Source organism: Colletotrichum lupini, chromosome 2 (genome assembly GCF_023278565.1).
Source record: "Colletotrichum lupini chromosome 2, complete sequence".
NCBI classification, from domain to species: domain Eukaryota; kingdom Fungi; phylum Ascomycota; class Sordariomycetes; order Glomerellales; family Glomerellaceae; genus Colletotrichum; species Colletotrichum lupini.
This window is the reverse complement of record NC_064675.1, coordinates 5,093,687-5,110,528: the sequence shown is the minus strand read 5'-3', so window position 1 is coordinate 5,110,528 and position 16,842 is coordinate 5,093,687. Positions and strand designations below refer to the sequence as shown.

At 56.1% G+C, this 16,842-nt stretch overlaps 7 protein-coding genes across 7 annotated transcripts; 5 read left to right on the top strand and 2 right to left on the bottom strand.

Annotated features, from left to right (window-relative positions):
• Positions 1-24: 24 nt before the first annotated feature.
• On the bottom strand, positions 25-3,661 carry CLUP02_03866 (uncharacterized protein; the record flags this gene model as incomplete). Its single annotated transcript, XM_049282883.1, has 13 exons — positions 25-274; positions 337-442; positions 468-636; positions 732-791; positions 851-950; positions 1,005-1,230; positions 1,289-1,399; positions 1,460-1,637; positions 1,667-1,936; positions 2,003-2,137; positions 2,212-2,595; positions 2,677-2,743; positions 2,802-3,661. The coding sequence occupies 13 exons, from the start codon at positions 3,659-3,661 to the stop codon at positions 25-27; spliced, it is 2,916 nt and encodes a 971-aa protein (XP_049140026.1).
• A 179-nt stretch (positions 3,662-3,840) lies between these two features.
• CLUP02_03865 (uncharacterized protein) lies at positions 3,841-4,654 on the top strand (the record flags this gene model as incomplete). Its single annotated transcript, XM_049282882.1, has 5 exons — positions 3,841-3,863; positions 3,924-3,965; positions 4,028-4,278; positions 4,337-4,449; positions 4,505-4,654. 5 exons carry the CDS (start codon positions 3,841-3,843, stop codon positions 4,652-4,654), a joined length of 579 nt encoding a protein of 192 aa, XP_049140025.1.
• A 213-nt stretch (positions 4,655-4,867) lies between these two features.
• On the top strand, positions 4,868-6,787 carry CLUP02_03864 (uncharacterized protein; the record flags this gene model as incomplete). The annotated part of the gene is made up of 1 exon (XM_049282881.1): positions 4,868-6,787. One exon carries the CDS (start codon positions 4,868-4,870, stop codon positions 6,785-6,787), a length of 1,920 nt encoding a protein of 639 aa, XP_049140024.1.
• Positions 6,788-8,197: 1,410 nt separating this feature from the next.
• On the top strand, positions 8,198-10,324 carry CLUP02_03863 (uncharacterized protein; the record flags this gene model as incomplete). Its single annotated transcript, XM_049282880.1, has 3 exons — positions 8,198-8,793; positions 8,856-9,187; positions 9,315-10,324. The coding sequence occupies 3 exons, from the start codon at positions 8,198-8,200 to the stop codon at positions 10,322-10,324; spliced, it is 1,938 nt and encodes a 645-aa protein (XP_049140023.1).
• A 352-nt stretch (positions 10,325-10,676) lies between these two features.
• CLUP02_03862 (uncharacterized protein) lies at positions 10,677-12,716 on the bottom strand (the record flags this gene model as incomplete). The annotated part of the gene is made up of 4 exons (XM_049282879.1): positions 10,677-10,773; positions 10,900-11,906; positions 11,966-12,414; positions 12,485-12,716. 4 exons carry the CDS (start codon positions 12,714-12,716, stop codon positions 10,677-10,679), a joined length of 1,785 nt encoding a protein of 594 aa, XP_049140022.1.
• A 1,903-nt stretch (positions 12,717-14,619) lies between these two features.
• CLUP02_03861 (uncharacterized protein) lies at positions 14,620-15,023 on the top strand (the record flags this gene model as incomplete). The annotated part of the gene is made up of 2 exons (XM_049282878.1): positions 14,620-14,810; positions 14,936-15,023. The coding sequence occupies 2 exons, from the start codon at positions 14,620-14,622 to the stop codon at positions 15,021-15,023; spliced, it is 279 nt and encodes a 92-aa protein (XP_049140021.1).
• Positions 15,024-15,161: 138 nt separating this feature from the next.
• On the top strand, positions 15,162-16,687 carry CLUP02_03860 (uncharacterized protein; the record flags this gene model as incomplete). Its single annotated transcript, XM_049282877.1, has 3 exons — positions 15,162-15,221; positions 15,284-16,385; positions 16,446-16,687. 3 exons carry the CDS (start codon positions 15,162-15,164, stop codon positions 16,685-16,687), a joined length of 1,404 nt encoding a protein of 467 aa, XP_049140020.1.
• Positions 16,688-16,842: the final 155 nt, after the last annotated feature.

Sequence of the window (16,842 nt, the reverse complement as noted above, 5' to 3'; positions counted from 1 at the left end):
TTCTAATCTGCCTCCTGCATACAGTTAAGCTCCGTTTCTGTCGGGGTCCTCATCGGATGGTTGGCCGCCCGATAAGCCCAGGCCGGGCCTTATCGCCTCTGACGACACTCCCGCAGCGAAGCACGTGATCGCAAAAGTCTCTTCAAGAGTGGAGCCTGAAGAGCATTTTGGCTCAAATTGTCTCCCGTCCCGAGTCCTACAAACAAAAATCAAGACAGCAAAAGAGATGTTGATCTGAACCCTAGTTCGTGATTTGGTTCGGATCCAGGTCATACTGGAACAGAGACTTTCTGCAGTCAAGTCCTCGATGCGAAACCTTCATCGACAACGGCGAACCAAAAAAACAAGAATGCGAAGACACGGCCACCGGGCCAGACTGTGACGGAACCAGGGTTGTTAGCCGGTAAGGTGGAAATGTAACGGCGTCGGAGATCAAGTCGGCCTGGTGTGCTTGGCAACCCGTTCACCCGCTTCACTGCTCCCAAAACCCATAACCTCGTAGGGGAAAAACTCCTCATATCGCCCGGCCTTCGACCGAATCGCCCCGAGCTTCCCGGACATCAACTGACCAGTCACCTCGTTAATCAAATCAATCGACCGGCAGAGTAGGTAAGCAGCGCCAGAGAGATCAATGAACTGTAGTGTGAGTGTGTGACCGAGGGAGCTCACCATGATGTGGAATGGGGACGGATCGAATCTCATCTTAAAAATCCTGCCGGTGTGAAACAAACCGTCGCGTCTCTGCTCCATCCTTCCACAAAGGCTGCCCCAAAAGTCATTTTAATGTTAATCTATATTTTCCGCAATGCGGGTTCCCGCAAGAACGTAACCTGCGTGCTGCGATGCGAACCATTCGAGGGCGGGCTAGACTTGGACCAACAGGAACAAGGCCTTTGTCGTTGGTCCGCTGCAATGCGTCCTTTTTCGTGCCAAGCCCGCGGATGTCGCTCCTCAATCAAACGGCCACTTGTCTCATTCGAATCGACTCATTGAGTGCGGAGTACCTGACAGCGTGGGAAGTACTTTGGAATAGCGTCGGCGATTCTCGTGTGCTGTACCACATCTTTGAATAGGTTCCAGTCGATGTCGTCTCACGATCCAACACTCCTCCTCGCGAATGTAAGCTTTCAATAGTCAAAGGTCGACGGATGGCAGAGTGGTACGCAGTGCGACCATGGCACATCAGACCCCTTATGTCGTCCCAACTTTGTGCGTCTGCAAGGCGGGAGACTGGAGTTGGACAACTTGTCGTCATCAAAAAAGCCCTCTGGCGTTCAAGGGGGGGCACAGGCCACAGGGGAAGCCCGGCGGAGGCACGGCACCCCTCGGTCTGAAGTGCTTGCAAGGTCATCCCAGGAGCAGGCGTGTGAGACTCGGATGACCGAGGAACTCAAAATGGCTCAAACCTGCTGTTCATGCGAGCGACAAGGGCATTGCGCTGTTATGTGTAGGCACTCACGTAGGGTTCCCTCCGGGGCACTACTCCGGTAATAAAGCCAGTTTTGCAGCCGCAGTATACTCTTTCGACACCAGGCGCAGCTCTCAGGGGGTCTGATCCGATGTTCATCAGACTTGGATTTCACGTCGTCTTTGCTGAACCGATCCCGCGTCAGGGGGGACGCGGGCAGCGCGGGCTCCTGGGCTTAGCGAGCCGCAAGGCACCCACATATCTCTGATGCCGGACGGGGATTTGAACGTGAGATGTGACTCCGCCCTCGACCCAGCAGCCGTAAGGCTCTGAAGTCTGGTTGGCTTCCCTGATGCAGATCGCTATATGGCAGGCTCGGGTCGCTACGATTTCCTGTGAATGGGCGTTCATGGCGGCGGACCTAGCAACGCGAGCGGCGAACGCAGACCAGCTGTCAATGATCGTACACGGTCTAGAAGGCACAGTTAGTTGACAGATTGCAAGGCTAGAGCTCGAGATCGTAATGGTCTAATCGCGTGCGTCGCGCTATGTCTACGCACGGGCGAGACATCATGCGGGTTTAACCTCTGCCACGTCGAGGGTGGCTGGACGGCGGCCTCTGTTCAGCTTCAACGAGACGGTGCGTGGGCTGCGATTGGTGACTTTTGTGACCTCAGTTCTCCCTGCTTCGAGTCTGCAACGGTGCATTCCATTAGGTCCCACGTCCCACTGGACAGGCCATGATGCTAGTAAGGTAATTTCGATTTCGCAAACAGGCGTTGCGGGCAGAAACGGCGGCCCACCGGTAGTTTAGCTTGAGTGCAATCCTCTGTTTCTTTGAGGGAATCGTTCGTGATGGCGCACATAATAGCATGGATAGGTAGGTAGCCACGGTAGCACAGAAGAAATCGAGCGTTCTGGTAGCGATGCCGATACCGACTCGAGCCAAGTGCGAAACGAGGTGCATGTCGCCTCAACACGCGGCATGGCGGCTGAGGCGCAGGTAGGGTGCCATCCATCACGAGCATCATGGAGGACGTATCCATATACGCGCCGCAAACGAATTGTCGTACAGATACGCCGGAACAAATCATCGGATGAGGGAGATGGGATTCTTGTCGTAGGGGTCCTGTAGGTACCTCATCTTGGATACTCGGCTGGCCTCGCCATTTGGACTCTGTGGACAGCTGACGAACGAGGCCATGGCGTCATTTGGCGAACCCTTCAGAAGTTGAGAACGAAGGAGTGAGGAGAAGCCCATGTTGTACAGTCAACTCGTAACAAGATGCATTCTCGGCCATTGGGATGTACGATCCGTAGTGATTAAACGCGGGCCTGGGTCGAAGGAATACTGGCAGTCCCCTCCATCAGCGGGCTGAAACAGCCTACTAACAATCGAGATGGGAATTGGGGACGAGTGGTCATTGGTGACGAAGAGGGCAGGGGTAGTGGTCGAGTGGTGTGTTGGAGGCACGCCTGTCTTGTCTTCTGATTAATGTCTCGAAGCTGCCGCGACCGAGGCATGCAGGATAAGATTAAAGATGGGATTGAATCAGGAGCCGCATGCGCATGTGCGTGAAAGCGAAAGCCAGTGGGCTTTTGGGTCGCGTAAACGCAGACTGTAGGTATTCGCTCGAGAGAATGGATGCGTTCGGGAAGAGGCCGATTGTGAGAGAAGAGTGGCTGGCTGTTGTGTTGCTGAGTGATTCGTAGTCGTAGACTCGTGGTAGCGGTACGAAGTAGTGCGCTTTGGAGTCTGGAGAGTAAGCACAGCCCGGATTGCGCATGGGAGGGATTGACATTGACAGCTGAAGCCTGAAGAGGTGGCCCCGTCTCGGCCTCCGTTGCCCGTGAGTAGAGGTAGGTTGATGATGCAGGTGCCGATGGTGGTGGGCTGGTGAGGTGGTTACCTTGAGGTGGGTGCGCTGTCAAAGTCGTTGTCCATAGTGAAATTGATGGTGGGGTACATGGACGTGTCAAGACAACTGCGAGCCGCCACTCCACCAGCCCCAGCCGGCCAAGCAGTGCTGCCAGACTGCCAGTGTGCACGCACAAGCCAGCCCCCAAAGAATAACCCAGCCCCGAACAACCCCGGCAAGTGTTGTTCTGTTCCTGAATCCTGCTTGCAATGCCTGCTTTCATTGCAGGGCTGCCGATGTCTGCTGGGACGCTGAGGAGGGTTGCAACTGCCAATTGCTCCGCACTTTGAGATGGGAGGGCCGGATCCAGTCTGACGGAGCCAATGACGGACATTGTGGTGCCACGGTGCCGTAGTCGTCCAGGCAGGCAGGCACGCTAGCAAAAATAAAATAGTGCCTTTTGTCGCGAAGTAAATGGAAGGATTGCGATGCTTTACCTTACCTAAGGTACTTCAAGTAGTTACCTAAGTAGCTTTTGGCTGCTGACAACACACTCAAGATACTTCACCCAGCATGTCTTCCGTCCAATTATTGAGGTGACCTTTGGTGCTTACCTTAGGTACCTAGTAAAGGTAGGCAGGCAGATACCATGGTAGACACACCTACATGTTAGGCACGCCGCGTATCCGGACCCCTTGGTACTAACGCATCTGAGGTCCAGTGCCTTTTTGCATTGCTGACGAGGTGGGCAATCCACAAGGTACTTTTCCACCTTGAACATATCGATGACATCCTTGTCAATCCCATCCCAACTTTCCCAACTTCCCAACCACAGAGAGAGGGAAGACAAGGTCAATGTTCAGACACCCGGCCCCGTCGCAGGGTTCTCCGTGGCTGCCAGCTTTAAACTTGAAGCCGAACTTACACCCCCCTCCCCCCCCCCTCTACACACTACGCACTACGCACTACACTTCCTTACCACCTCACCTATTACCCTGTACTCTCTCTTCCGTCTCCCATCTCTTCCGGTGTCATTCACTCATTGTTCTGCTTCTGCCACCCCGTCAAGTTACATTCTTATCCAACCAACTCCTGGACACTCCTCTCAAGTTTCTTCTTTCTCCTTACCAAGGTACTCCTTATCCTACAGGCATATGCTGCGGTCCTCGTCGCGGAATCCTCGTCTACTCCTCCCTACTCCTCAATTCTCAAGACCCTTGATGCTTGTTTCTCCTAGCATCGCAACACTGCGGCACTGAAAATACTCAACGTCGTGGCAAAGGCAAACCCACCCCTCGAACTTCATCGCTCCAATCAACCTGTTCAAACCGTCGTCCCACGTTCTCGAGTCCCACCAGCCCTCCGTGGTCAGCTTCCGGTGCCTTAATCCCCCCTGGCCCTACCTCCTTGGTGATTTCCTCTAGCCAGCCGATTGGTGAGAGTCTAAGCAGACCAAAAACTACATCCGCAGTCAAGCCAAAGAGAAGTGAGGCAAGGTAGCAAAGGGGAAGGGGTAACGGAGTACGCAGTACGGATACTGCGCCGTCATCCCAATTATAGGGTAACCCACCGCCATCCCATCCGGGGGCCCTCGTTCAAAATGGACTTCCTCCGTTCTCACAGTCGCAAGGGAAGATCCCGCTTCTCAAAAGCCCTACCCACCCCTCCGTCTCCAAAGGCCGAATCTCTTCCCAACTCTAAGCAGCTCCCTTCGATACCTCCCGTTCCTCCCCTCCCGTCCAAGAAGACGAAGACATTCGCCATGTCAGACAGACCGCTTCCACCACCGCAACCCCTCAACCAGTCTCTCCCTCCCCTCCCTCCTCTCGAGACAAAAGCGTTGCCCCCGGTACATATACCTCGCCGCCCAGTTGCAAAGCAAGCACCACCGCCCTCCGCCCCGGCGAACCAGCAGAAGCAGCAAGAGCAGTATTCTCCCGAGGACGAAAGGAACTCCATCGGCAGTCTGCTCTCGGCCTATTCAAGAAGCTCAGGGGAATCCCTCATCATGTCGCCGGATGGAAGCGCAAGTCAGAGAGATTCGAGCCAGGCATACAACTCTGAACAGTATGGGACAAGGGAAAACAAGATTTTGACGCCAACCTCGTTGTCATCCGGTGACAATGACCACTACGGCGCACAAAAGTTCACATCCAACAAGGGCCTACCACCTCACCCGGCCTACTACAATGAGCAGGCCGGCGCCGCTCCGGTCAACTCGGCACCCGCCCCGACTGCTGGCAGCCCGACAAGCTATGTATCGGCAGCATCGCCTCAGCAACAGCAGCGACCACTATGGAGGAGGAGATCCGTAAAATCTGATCGTAATATAGAGGTGCCAGATCTACACCTAACAGTCAGCCACGGGTCAACCGCTGCTTCTTCTCAGCCCAACACCGCGCAATCATCTTACACAGCAACTCCTCCTCCGGCCCAGCAGCAACAATTTCCTCCTCGCAGCACGTCAAATCTTCCCGGCAGAAATATTCGCCCAGTTCCCTCTCAAAGTCAGGCGGCTCAGACGAACAACATGGGCCAAGAGGTCTCGCGGTTGAAGGAGAAAGTCCATCATTTGCGCGATGGTCAAAATGGCGCAAATGTGGGAACGTCTCATAGCGACACTGCGCTCTCGCCAACTCAACGCCTGCCGACTCCCGATTATGAGAAGGAAGACGTCAAAACGCCGGTTGTCGAAACAATCGTATCGCCCGTCTCACCCGCTTCCTCTCCCGAGCCTGGCCGCGAGCAATCGAACGAGTCCAAGCCTCCTATCCCCCGCAAAGCGGTCACGGCCCGCAACTTACACAACGCTCAAAGCTTGCCTCAAATGCGCGCAGATGGGCCTGTGACCAGCAACGAGGCTCCCCCGACAATCACGAGAGACTTTGCAGTCAGCCCTGTTAGTCCCGATCCTCAGAACCAGCTGCCGCCTCGGGCCGCCTCCAACAAGCAGCAGCAGCAGCAGCAGCAGCGGGAGTATGTACCCTATGCGCCAGCACCCGGATTCGCGCAGGGAGATATGCGACCTGCCTCGAGAGATCAGCGCCCCAACCAAGAACCCGTCGAGTACCGCGAGCTCAAGGTCAAGGACCTGCCGCCTGCCGACCCTCGCGCGTCGTTCTTCCCCATGCAGGGTTCCGAGCCTCCGAGCCCCGGCATGATCTACAAGGCTCTGCCGTTAAAAGAGAGCATGCTCGATTGCTACGTCAAGCACCGCACCATGGACCGAACTCGCAACCGCAACTACGCCCTAACATGCCAGACGTGCGGCAAGGCCGATACCGAGGATCGTTACAAGTGCCAGTTCTGCTACGTACGCATGTGCGCTTCCTGCCTGCAAATTTTCAACAGCAACCGCAGAGACCTCCGGAAGCTTATGGCTCACTTGGAGGGCAACCCTCAGAGCGGCGGCTCCCAGGAGCGTCCTCCCACGGCAGCTGGCATCGAGGCCCCCGAGAAGGAAGAGCAGCGTACAGACGCTCAACAACAGCAACAGAACCAGCAATCAGTCACAGCCTGATTGCTTTCAAATTCACATTTTTCCAATTCTCTTCTTGTTTGCTTGGCATAGGGAAATCACATGGTCATTTTCACTTCCAAGCGGTTTTTCAACATTTTCCCCGGCGGCCGGACTTTCACGGATCTTCGTCACCAAGGGGAAATGATCAACTTTCTGCATTGCGGGATTAGATAGAGAGGTCGATTGGTTGATACCCCTTCTCGCCCCCAAGATACCAATGTTTGTCTATAGGAAGTCGTGGCCCCCAGGGAAAAGGATGGAAAAGGGTCACGCGCACATTTTTCTTGTTTGTTGGAAGGGATCACTACTACTACTACTACTTGCTTGATGCAAGCTCTGAGCATACGAAAACGAAGCATGATAACGAGAAAGGACAATACAGGCAAATGGGGAAAGACAGGTTAACTCCAGATTTTGGAAGGGTGGGCTCTCAGAGAGCCGGAATTGAAGCCCGACTACTTTTTTCAAAAAAGAAGAAAAGGAAATTCAAAGTAAAGATCTTCAAGCTCGTATATGCGGTGAACTGTGGTGCTACACACGTCCCAGAACTCAGAGACACACCAACGAGAAGCGCAACGCTTCGTGTAATAAGCAAAGACGCGCAGGAACTGTTTCCTCGACTTGCCCATCTGCAAATGTGTCGGGGCACGACGTTCAGCGAGAAGGGGGGAGAAACCAGGCAGGTTGAGTTATTTACCGGATGTACCGGAAATGACTGCATCGCGTTGGCGGACACACGAGGGCTGTTACGAAGTACGGAGTATCCATACAGACTGGTAGGGAGGGGTCTCATCGGAGAAAATAGACGGAAGGAAATAAAAAGACACCAGCTGAGATTCGCGAACAGACGGGGTGCCACTGTTCGGCTCAGCCCGCCGACGTTGGAGTCGAGGAGATCCAAGCGCCGGCGCTAGAAGACTCCTTGGAGTCCTGCAGGGCGGTGGCTGGACCGGCCCGCTACTGCAATACTTTTGTTGTGGCCAGGTCTAACCATTAGCCATAAGTACCGTTCTATCTTAATGCAAACTCCCATCTGAACCTGGTCCTGATCCTCACCCATCATCGGCCCCCCACCGTCGCCCGGGCCCCTAGCAACCCCCACACCGCAAAGAAACCGTAAGGCGCGGCCCCTGACGTCGAAAATCAACATCAACATCGCGAACCCGGCGGCCCTTTGGCGAAGATACCCACCGATTTCGCTGCGACCCTCATCGATCTCGCATTGGCGACTCTTTCGCTAACTCACCAATTGACCGAACAACCGACCGCGAGCGCGGGGTCCCCGCAGAGACCTTGAAACCCGGCCGCGACTCGCGCCGAGACCAGCGGGACCATCGAGCATCGGGAGAGAACCACCGACCTCCAGAACCGCATGGTCACCACACACATATCAGAGACCCCGGCGTAGTCATGTCCTCGTCGCTAGCCCGCACCCGCTCCCTGCGAAAGCCAACGCAGGGCTCCTCGACCGATCTTCCCCCTACGACCGCAACCTCCGTATCCTCCTCGGCTTCAATCACGGCAGCTAGAGGCCCCGCGAGCTCGACCACAGGAGGAGCAGCAGCAGCGCCATCAGCGTCGGCGTCCACATCCCACCGCCCCGTATCCCCGAGTAGACTACCCGCGCCCCGGTCCCTCGCCGCAACACGTCCCACAACACGCACCGTCTCCGGCGCCAGCGTCGCGAGCAGTACAGCGGCGGCGGCCACAACCGCCTCCGAGGCGCCCAAGAAGAAGAGGCCGAACCCCTTATCGTCGTTGCTGAGTAGAAGCTCTTCGACGCGCCAACCAGCGTCCGTGACAACGTCGATTTCGACGAGACAAAGAGATGTGGTAGCAGGTGCTGGAGCAGGAGGAGGACTAGCTAGCTCGGGACCAATAAGCGCCCCTTTAAGCAGGACAAGCGCGCTCTCGGGCCTTACGAGGACGACTTCGACGAGGGAACCGGGACTGACACGGACGCGATATCCCGCAAACGCCTCGACGAGCAACCTCAGCCTCGTCTCGTCATCCAATGCTGCTGCAGGTAGAACCGGCGCTGGTTCCGGACCGTCGACGCCTACGACAGCGAGACCGACGACCTCGGGCGGTCTACCATCCTCGAGACGCGCCGGTGCACCAACGACGACTTCGACAGGAGCAGCAGCAACAGCGGTAGGAGCTGGGAGTCCAACAAAGGGCCACGCGCGCGCAAGGAGCGTCGCGACCCTGAACAACAGCACCGTCCTCCGACCCCCAAGCCAGACGTCGTCTACCGGGGCCACTGGCGCCGCACCGAGATCACGCCCGACGTCCCTATACGGCGCACCTCCGACGTCTTCCTACCCATCCTCGACAGCATCCACGACCACAAGACCCCGTCCCCCCTCAGCAACAGACCGCCTCTCCTCGAAACCGTCCGTATCCTCCCTCTCCTCCGCAACAACCACAACATCAACGCGCACAGCCCGAGCAGGCAGCACAACAACAGCACCAACCCGCCAACCCCTCAAACAACCTCAAAAACCACCACCATCCCACCAAGCAGCAACAACAGCACCACCACACCTCGCCCGCCAACAAGCCCAACAACGACACCCCTCCCCAACCTCACCACCCAGAACCACAAAACCAGTCCTCCGCCCAGCCTTCTCGACCTTGCAACAACACTACTCCCCCGCCAAATCCCTCGCCCCAAAACCCCTGACGGCAACCTACCTCGCCGCCCCGTCCCCGTCAAAGCTCCCCGCCAACATCGCCCTCACGGCAGAGACCTCCCGCCTCCAAACAGAGCTCCTCCAGCTCCACCTCCTCCACCGCGACCTGCCGCAGGTCACGTCCCAATGGCACGCCAGCGCCCGCTCCAAACTCGCCGCGCGCCACGCCGACCTCGCGGCCTCGGCAAGAAGCCTCGCAGCCCTCGAATCCGACGCCGCGGAGCGCCGTAACCTCGCAGCCCTAAGCAGCTGGGGAGCATCCGCTGGCAAAAGCGGCAAGGCAGTAACATCGTCCCTGCCGCTGGAAGACCGCGTCCAGCGCCTAGACGCCCTCCTCACATCCCTCTGGTCCCTCGACGACCCAGGCGGAAAACACCACCGCCTCGTCCGCGCCTTCGAGCGCTGGGCCTCTTCCCTCGCCGACCTCGAAGCCGCCCGCGCCCGCGCAGAAGACGGCGCCGACCCCTCCGCCCTCCTAGACGACAACGCGGACGTCCGTTTCGGCGGCGGCCTCGACGCGCGGTGGAAAGACGACGCCGCGGCGTTGGTAAGGCGTCTCGAGGGGTGGGATGCGCAGCTCAGGGAGCTAGAGTATCGCGGTGATGATGACGAGGACGCGGCCGCTAGTACTACCACGACACAAGCGTCGAGCTTGAAGCGCATGTTGGACGGATGCAGCAGTCTCGTCAGGGACATGCTCGACGAGCTGGCCGTCATGGAAGAAATCGAGGCAGCGGCGGTGGAGAGGGAGAACGAGTGGATTAAGAAGATGAACAGAGAGGGAGACGACGGCCGCGGCAGAGATACCCAGAGAGCCGGTGCCATTTGGAGAGTGATTTAAGAAGACAGGCTGTGTTCTGACCGATCCCGTATAAATGTATGTCACATACAGCGAGCCGGCAGGCAAGCAAGCGATGGTTCCCGGAGAGGCAACCTGGACAGAACAAAGGTGTCTCGGCGTCAAATTCATCAAATATCAATGTCTGTTTTGATGCTCTCTCTCAACGCAACTTCTGTTTTCCGCTGTTATCCACCACTTCCGCTGTTGGTAATCGATTCATCGTCCTCCATAACGATACTTTCCACACCCCATTACCTAATTGTACAAATCAAAAGTTGTTTTGTTCTGACTGCAACCTCCGGTGCTTTGCAATTTCGGCCCGCACACACCCTTCCCATCTCTGTGTGACCCATCAGATCAATGCTTCAAGCCAGGTCAAGTCGCCGCCCATGGCGAACTTCCACCATGCAACTCCTACAACGATGGCAGCCGTGCTCGTGGCCAGCATCCTGCGGACAAAAGTCAACCTGTCAGATATTGTGAGGAATAATGACAAACAAAGGAAAAGGTAATGAGAAGAACACGAGCAACCGATCCACTGTGCTATGCGAACCGGAATAGAGAGATGACCTTACGCCTTTCTCTTGCTGCCGAACAACCGGCTAAACAGTCCACCAATCCAGTCTACGAACAATACGCGGAAGAAGGCCTGGAGCCAGCCTCCTTTGCTGTCTGCGACGCTGTGTATCGAGGAAGGGGTTCCAGGACGCTCGGTCGATGCAGGCCCGCGCTTTTTGAGCTGGCCTTTGTGGCCACCATCGCGGCCGGAGGTCGTTGCCTCGCCGCCGGGGCTCGAAGCAGAAGCCCTTGCCAGTTCGCCGTCCTGACTGACACTGGAGCTTGCTCTGTCTTGGGGCGGCTCAACGCGGATGGCAGGGCTCAAAGGCTCGGCGGGGCGAGTCTTAGGCGACAGATCCCTTGACTGCTTGCCGTTGGACTGGCCGTTGGCAGCAGGTGAATCTGAGCTTGACGACTCTGAGCTTTTCCTGGATTTGGAGCCTTTCATAACGACTCCCTCGTCATCATCACTCCCGGGAGATGTAAAAGCATGCGGCGTTGGCCGTACCGCGGGGCTCGGAACTCTGACCAAGCCCTCATCCTCGCGATTGGCCTCCTCGGCATTCGGAGTCTCCTTATCCTCTTCGGCGATTGATCCCAGAGAAAGGAGTGATCTGTCCGAGACCATGGAGCCGTGTGACTTTCGCGGAAGCTCCAGCCTCTTGGTGGAGCCCGGACTAGAGGGGCCAGACGAAAGGACAGCTTCATCGAAGTATTGATCAGAACTGGCCCGGCGTGTTCCATTTATAGGTGAAATGGGCGCGCCATAGAAAGCAGTCCGATCCTCGTTGCGCCCAGTCTCGACCTTGCGCACGGCATCGATGATTCCGTCCCTGTTAGAGGGCCACCGCTCGAGGGTGGGATCATTGAGGTCATACTCGTCGACATCGTACTCCACAGTGCCATGATGATCGTAGTCCTTTGGAATTTCATCTTCGTCATCAGCTGAAGGCTCGTAGGGTCCAAGAGCTTCGTGAGCGAATAAAGGTGCAGGACAGTCGTCCGAGTCCTCTTCCTTAAGATCCTATCATACTGTCAGTCATGGCTCTACAATTATGAGTCTGCCGCTTGTTTGGCACATACCTCATCAGCGTCTAGCTTCTGGGCAGAATCGGCAACCTCAGCCGCAGTGCTCGCAACTTGTTCAATCGGCGTCGAAGACAGACGCCCCCTTTCCTCGTCCTTAAGGTGCTCCACGCCCTTGGGGAGCGCTGCAAGTCTAGACATGTCGACCTCGGCGTCAAGTTTCTCGGCGGCATCAGCGACCTCTGCGGCGGTGTCCGCAACTTGGCCGATCGGGGTCGACGAAAGTCTTTGCCGCTCCTCGTCCTTGAGATAATCTTGGAGCTTTGTTTTCGGCTCAAGCTGGGCAGCAGTATGCTCTCTGGCAGCTTTTGACGCGTTCACGTCTTCGGAAGTTGAGGCGTTTTCGCTTGCAGGTTGGCTGTCGCCGTTCACACCGTTGAGTTCCTTCAACTCTTGAGACGCAGGTGCTGTCAGGAGGTTGTTACGATTGCCAGATCCGTCGGTGACTGTAGATTACCTCCATGTTAGACGAGCTTGCTGAAAACGCAGCATTGCGCAACTTGGGGGCAAACATACCTATAGCTGCAGTCTCGTTAAGAACCCACCAGTCCCCTAGACCAACACGGAACTTGTACTCGATCTGCGTGTTTGGCCGAACTTCAATGTTCTTGTAGAACGTGTGTTCTCCACCATCTTCGGTGGTGAAGTCCATCTCCTGGGGCTCCCATTTTGGATTTGAGAAGGAGCCGGCGACAAAGATGGGAGGCTGCGTCCCGGGCTGCTTGTAGGTGATGGTCACGGAAACCATTGTCGACGACGGCCTCCGCGGCGAAGTAGGTTGAAGTTGGGTAGCTTAACTCTCGTCGTCACTCGGCCAACTCAATCGCACAAGGACGAGCGTTTGAAAAGGTGGATTCTCTTCGTCGGCTACCCTTCTATCACGGCTCAAGTCAGCACAGGTAAGAGAAACCTTTCGGGAAGGAAAACTCGATGAAAATGGCAGAGAAGGAAGCCGTTCCCTTGGAACCCACAGCGAGGGTGGCGGGTTGAGATGGGCAACAACGCTGACGAATGCGGCTGTCTCTGGGCGATACCTTAAAATGCGGCGCTAGTCGTAGGAAGCAAGAAGGCGTCAAAGGTGATGGGATTGACTTTTGGTGAAGGAAAAAAAGAAATGGAAGAACACCAAAGGGTGCGAGACAATTCTACGGGAGGAATCTGGAGTGTGGAGTCTCCGGATGAGTGTTTCACGCAACGACGCCAACGAGGAAGATTCGGGGGCTGCGTATTTTGTGCGAGTGAAACGGCTTTGAGGGAACGAGCTGATTGGGGTTTGGAAGAGTACGAGGAGAATGGGGTAGAGCTTACTGCAGCAAGGCCATACGGAGGCCGAAGGAGAAACGTAACGTGCAGATGCTTCGAGCTGGGTGAGAGGAGCTCAGACAGCAGAGAGATCAAGAAGCCGATACCTTGTTCTGGGTGAGGTGGGTGGGAGGTGCAGCAGCTCAGAACAGGGAAGCTGCGGCACAGGAGGGGTTCATTGCATGATTATTCCGTATGTCGTATGTGCCATGTCAAAGGTTGGGGTGTGCCGGCCGGAGAGGAAGGAGACTGGGAAAGAGGTTGGGAAGGACGAGGTCATGGAGAAGGCTAATTGCTATCTAAGCCTTCTAAGGTGGTAGGAAAAGTTGAGGCAAAGCACTTGCTCACTTTCAGCTTCCTTACTTGCCCGAGTTTGAATGCAATCTGGTTTGCGACCTGCAGTCGGGTACTTTGTTTGCCATGGCTTCCAACGCTATGAGAAATAAGACCCGGACTTGTCAGCAATTGAGCTGGATTGCACCATCTATTTTGTATGGCACATGGCGATTGCTGGCCCCTGATGAGACGAGAATGGACCATAGAAGTAGGAACCCGTGCTGAGGCATGAGATGAGATCGCCGCTTCCTCTCTTTCACCAACATTACCCATTCCTCCCCCGTTTGATCCAAGTTTTGTTGGCGGTTTAGCTCCCGACGCAACGCTCAATGCGCGACCTGAAGCTCCCGCAAATCATTGCCCCAGCATAAAGTAGCGGTTATCAGCACCGCAGTCAATGGCCACCCAGCTGCTCCATCTCAGCGCCGGCATGCTTTGTGCGTCATCATCCCTGATGCATCCCGAGAGCAGGGGAGTCGCTGGGACATGGCCATTGGCTATGTTTGTTCCCGTTTCCAAAGTATCGGAGACTTTCTAGCACCGCACGAGCCATGCTGCTCCACAGTCGCTGGGCTAAGGTAAGCTGATCGTGGGTCCCAGTGGATGAAGTTGGAACTGGAGGGCCTGGCCCAGACCGGGACGGCAACTTCAGACATTGAGCTAACAGCCACCTCCATCATGCCAAACAAGCTCCGTGGAATGGGTATTTCTCTGGTAATCAGCTACAATTCCATCTCAAATGTTTATTTATCAACGAAGTCGCAGCCTACGAAACCTCCGCAGTACACATCAACACTATAGACCTACTATCTCAGCACCACTGCCTTGAGATCCATACGCAGGCGTGGTGGATGAGGTGGTCGCGTGCAAAACTCCAAACTAACGTCTCCTGTCCAAAGGCTAGACAAGTGAGGAAGGGTAGATGCTTCAGAGGTTTCGAATGTTATCAAGCTCAGCGAGAGCGGGGACCAGCTCCCCATGTCTCAGTCATCTGGAAATTTTTAAAAACCAACATGATAGCACTCAAGATGCTTGAGAAGCGTCCCTGGATGAGTTCAGACGCTCAATTGGCCGTATCTCATCCAGCATCTAGAACCTTGACGCTTGTGCTGCTCAAAAAAGGTGGGAAACTCAACCGTGATCAGAAATGGCGGGGCTTCCATTTCCCCCATCCTCAGCACCGGCGTATTTTCTGCCGAAAGCGGTGAGATTCTTGGCCAATGACGTGATACTGCGATAAGGATTTCTTATCGCAGCTCTACCCCTAGCGCACTGTCACTACCTTAGGTAAGGTAGGTGTGCTCGACATGTGGTCGCCGTGTGCCTTAGTGGCTGCTTCCAGAAAAATCCACCTTCCAGAAAAAACATCGTCAACCAGAACTGCATGAATTGCAACGTCGCAACAGATCCAGTCTAATCCAGGAACTGTCTATGCAACTTCTGAGCGCTTGATTTATTTCTCGTCATTCACAAGAAATCATTCACGACCCCGATAACACCCCCGTTCCTTACGTTTTTCTGATTTCGCAGTCTCTGTTATTCTCTCTAGCCCATCATGTCTGCCCCTCCTCAACTGATCCACATCAAGAGGAAGCGGGGCGATGAAGATGCTCCGGTCACCTACCTTCGTACGACCGCTCTTCCCTTTTTACAATCAACGGACGGACAAATTAATAGGAGACAGAACTCGAGCCGGGATCCAAACGACATCTAGCCGGCAGCAGCTGGGTCTACCAGAGGCGCCTCGCCAAAGCCAGCGCAAGATCCGCTGCCGCTGCCGCCGCAGCACAGCACCCATCGCAACCCTCCATACCGGTCATCCAGACGTCGAAGCCCGGTGACGAGACCTCGAGCCCGCATCGCCCACCTCACTCGAGCAGCCATGCTCTTCCGACAGGAAAGGCACCGGCAGTGGCGCCGCTGCCACGGACCCAGCTCGATGCACAGAAGCCCCTGCCGCAGACCGCCTCCGATCCGCAACGCCCTCAGAACCCCGCCACCGAGCCGAGACGATTCCACATGTCCAGGTCGGCCATGAGTTCGCCTGGGGGCAGCACTATACTCAAGGCCGGTGGTGTCTCTAAGCGGGGACGCTACGGGACAGCCGTGTTCGTGGAGCGGGGGAAGAAGAAGAGCGCACGCCGGGTCGCCACGGCGTCTGGCGGCACCACACCGACGACGATGACCACGGAGGGTCTGCCAGCTGATGTTGAGATGAAGGAGGACCACAAGCCGGCGCCTAAGAAGCCACTTGCCAAACGCCCCCCTCCCTCGCGTGCAGCCTCCGAGGCGACGACAGGGCCGGAGACGCCTAGCGGAGAGCCGCAGCGCAAGCCCATGCCCGGCGCAGCTCCCACGCAGGATATGAGCAAGATCGCGGCCGACATGGACCAATGGGTTCTCCACGAGATCGGGCTGAATCTCCAGGCTATGGAGAAGCAGCAGCCGCAGCAGCCGCCGCGCTCGCCGTCCGCCGTTGCGTCGCCTTCACGCTTTAAGCCCAAGGCGCCAGCCAAACGCTTTGCCGAGCGCCACCCGGAAATGGTCAAGAAACTCAATGGCGGCGACGAAGCCATGACGGAGGCAAGCGAAGACGACGACGAGAGCGACGACGACTACGTTATTGAGGTGTACGAGCTCGCGCCTTCGAAACCGGTGCTGGCGGAGATTCCGCCCGAGCAGATTGGTGTGCTCAGGTTCGATTCGCAAGAGGATTTGGAACTGTTTTACGGTAACGAGGACGACGATTCGGATCTTGACGATGATGAAGACGAGAATGGTAAGTCTGTGGACCGAACAAAGCTCTGCTACTCATTTACTGACATGAATGTGCGCATAGCCGAGAATCACTACACGGCGGATTACCCCGAAGATGAGGTCGATTCCGAGGACGAGTACGATCGCCACGCCTACTTGTTCCGCAACGCCAATGCCTCGGACGAGGAGGAGTTTGACACCCGCGATCCGTACGAGGACGAGGACGACGATATGTACGTCATGGAGGGTGATGAGCGGCGGGACGAGGACGACGTCTTTCAGGACAAGATTCGGCGTTACATTCGCCAGCACGGCGACATGTAAAAGCACGGCGACCGGTAAAGTGTCCGACCTAATTACTGGGTGGATTAGCCTCTGAACTTTTTCGAGAATAATACCAAAAGGGTAGCTTTCGATATTCAGTCTATGTTCACACTACTGCGTGAAAAGCTAAACGAGGTTATGGCTCCGATGACATT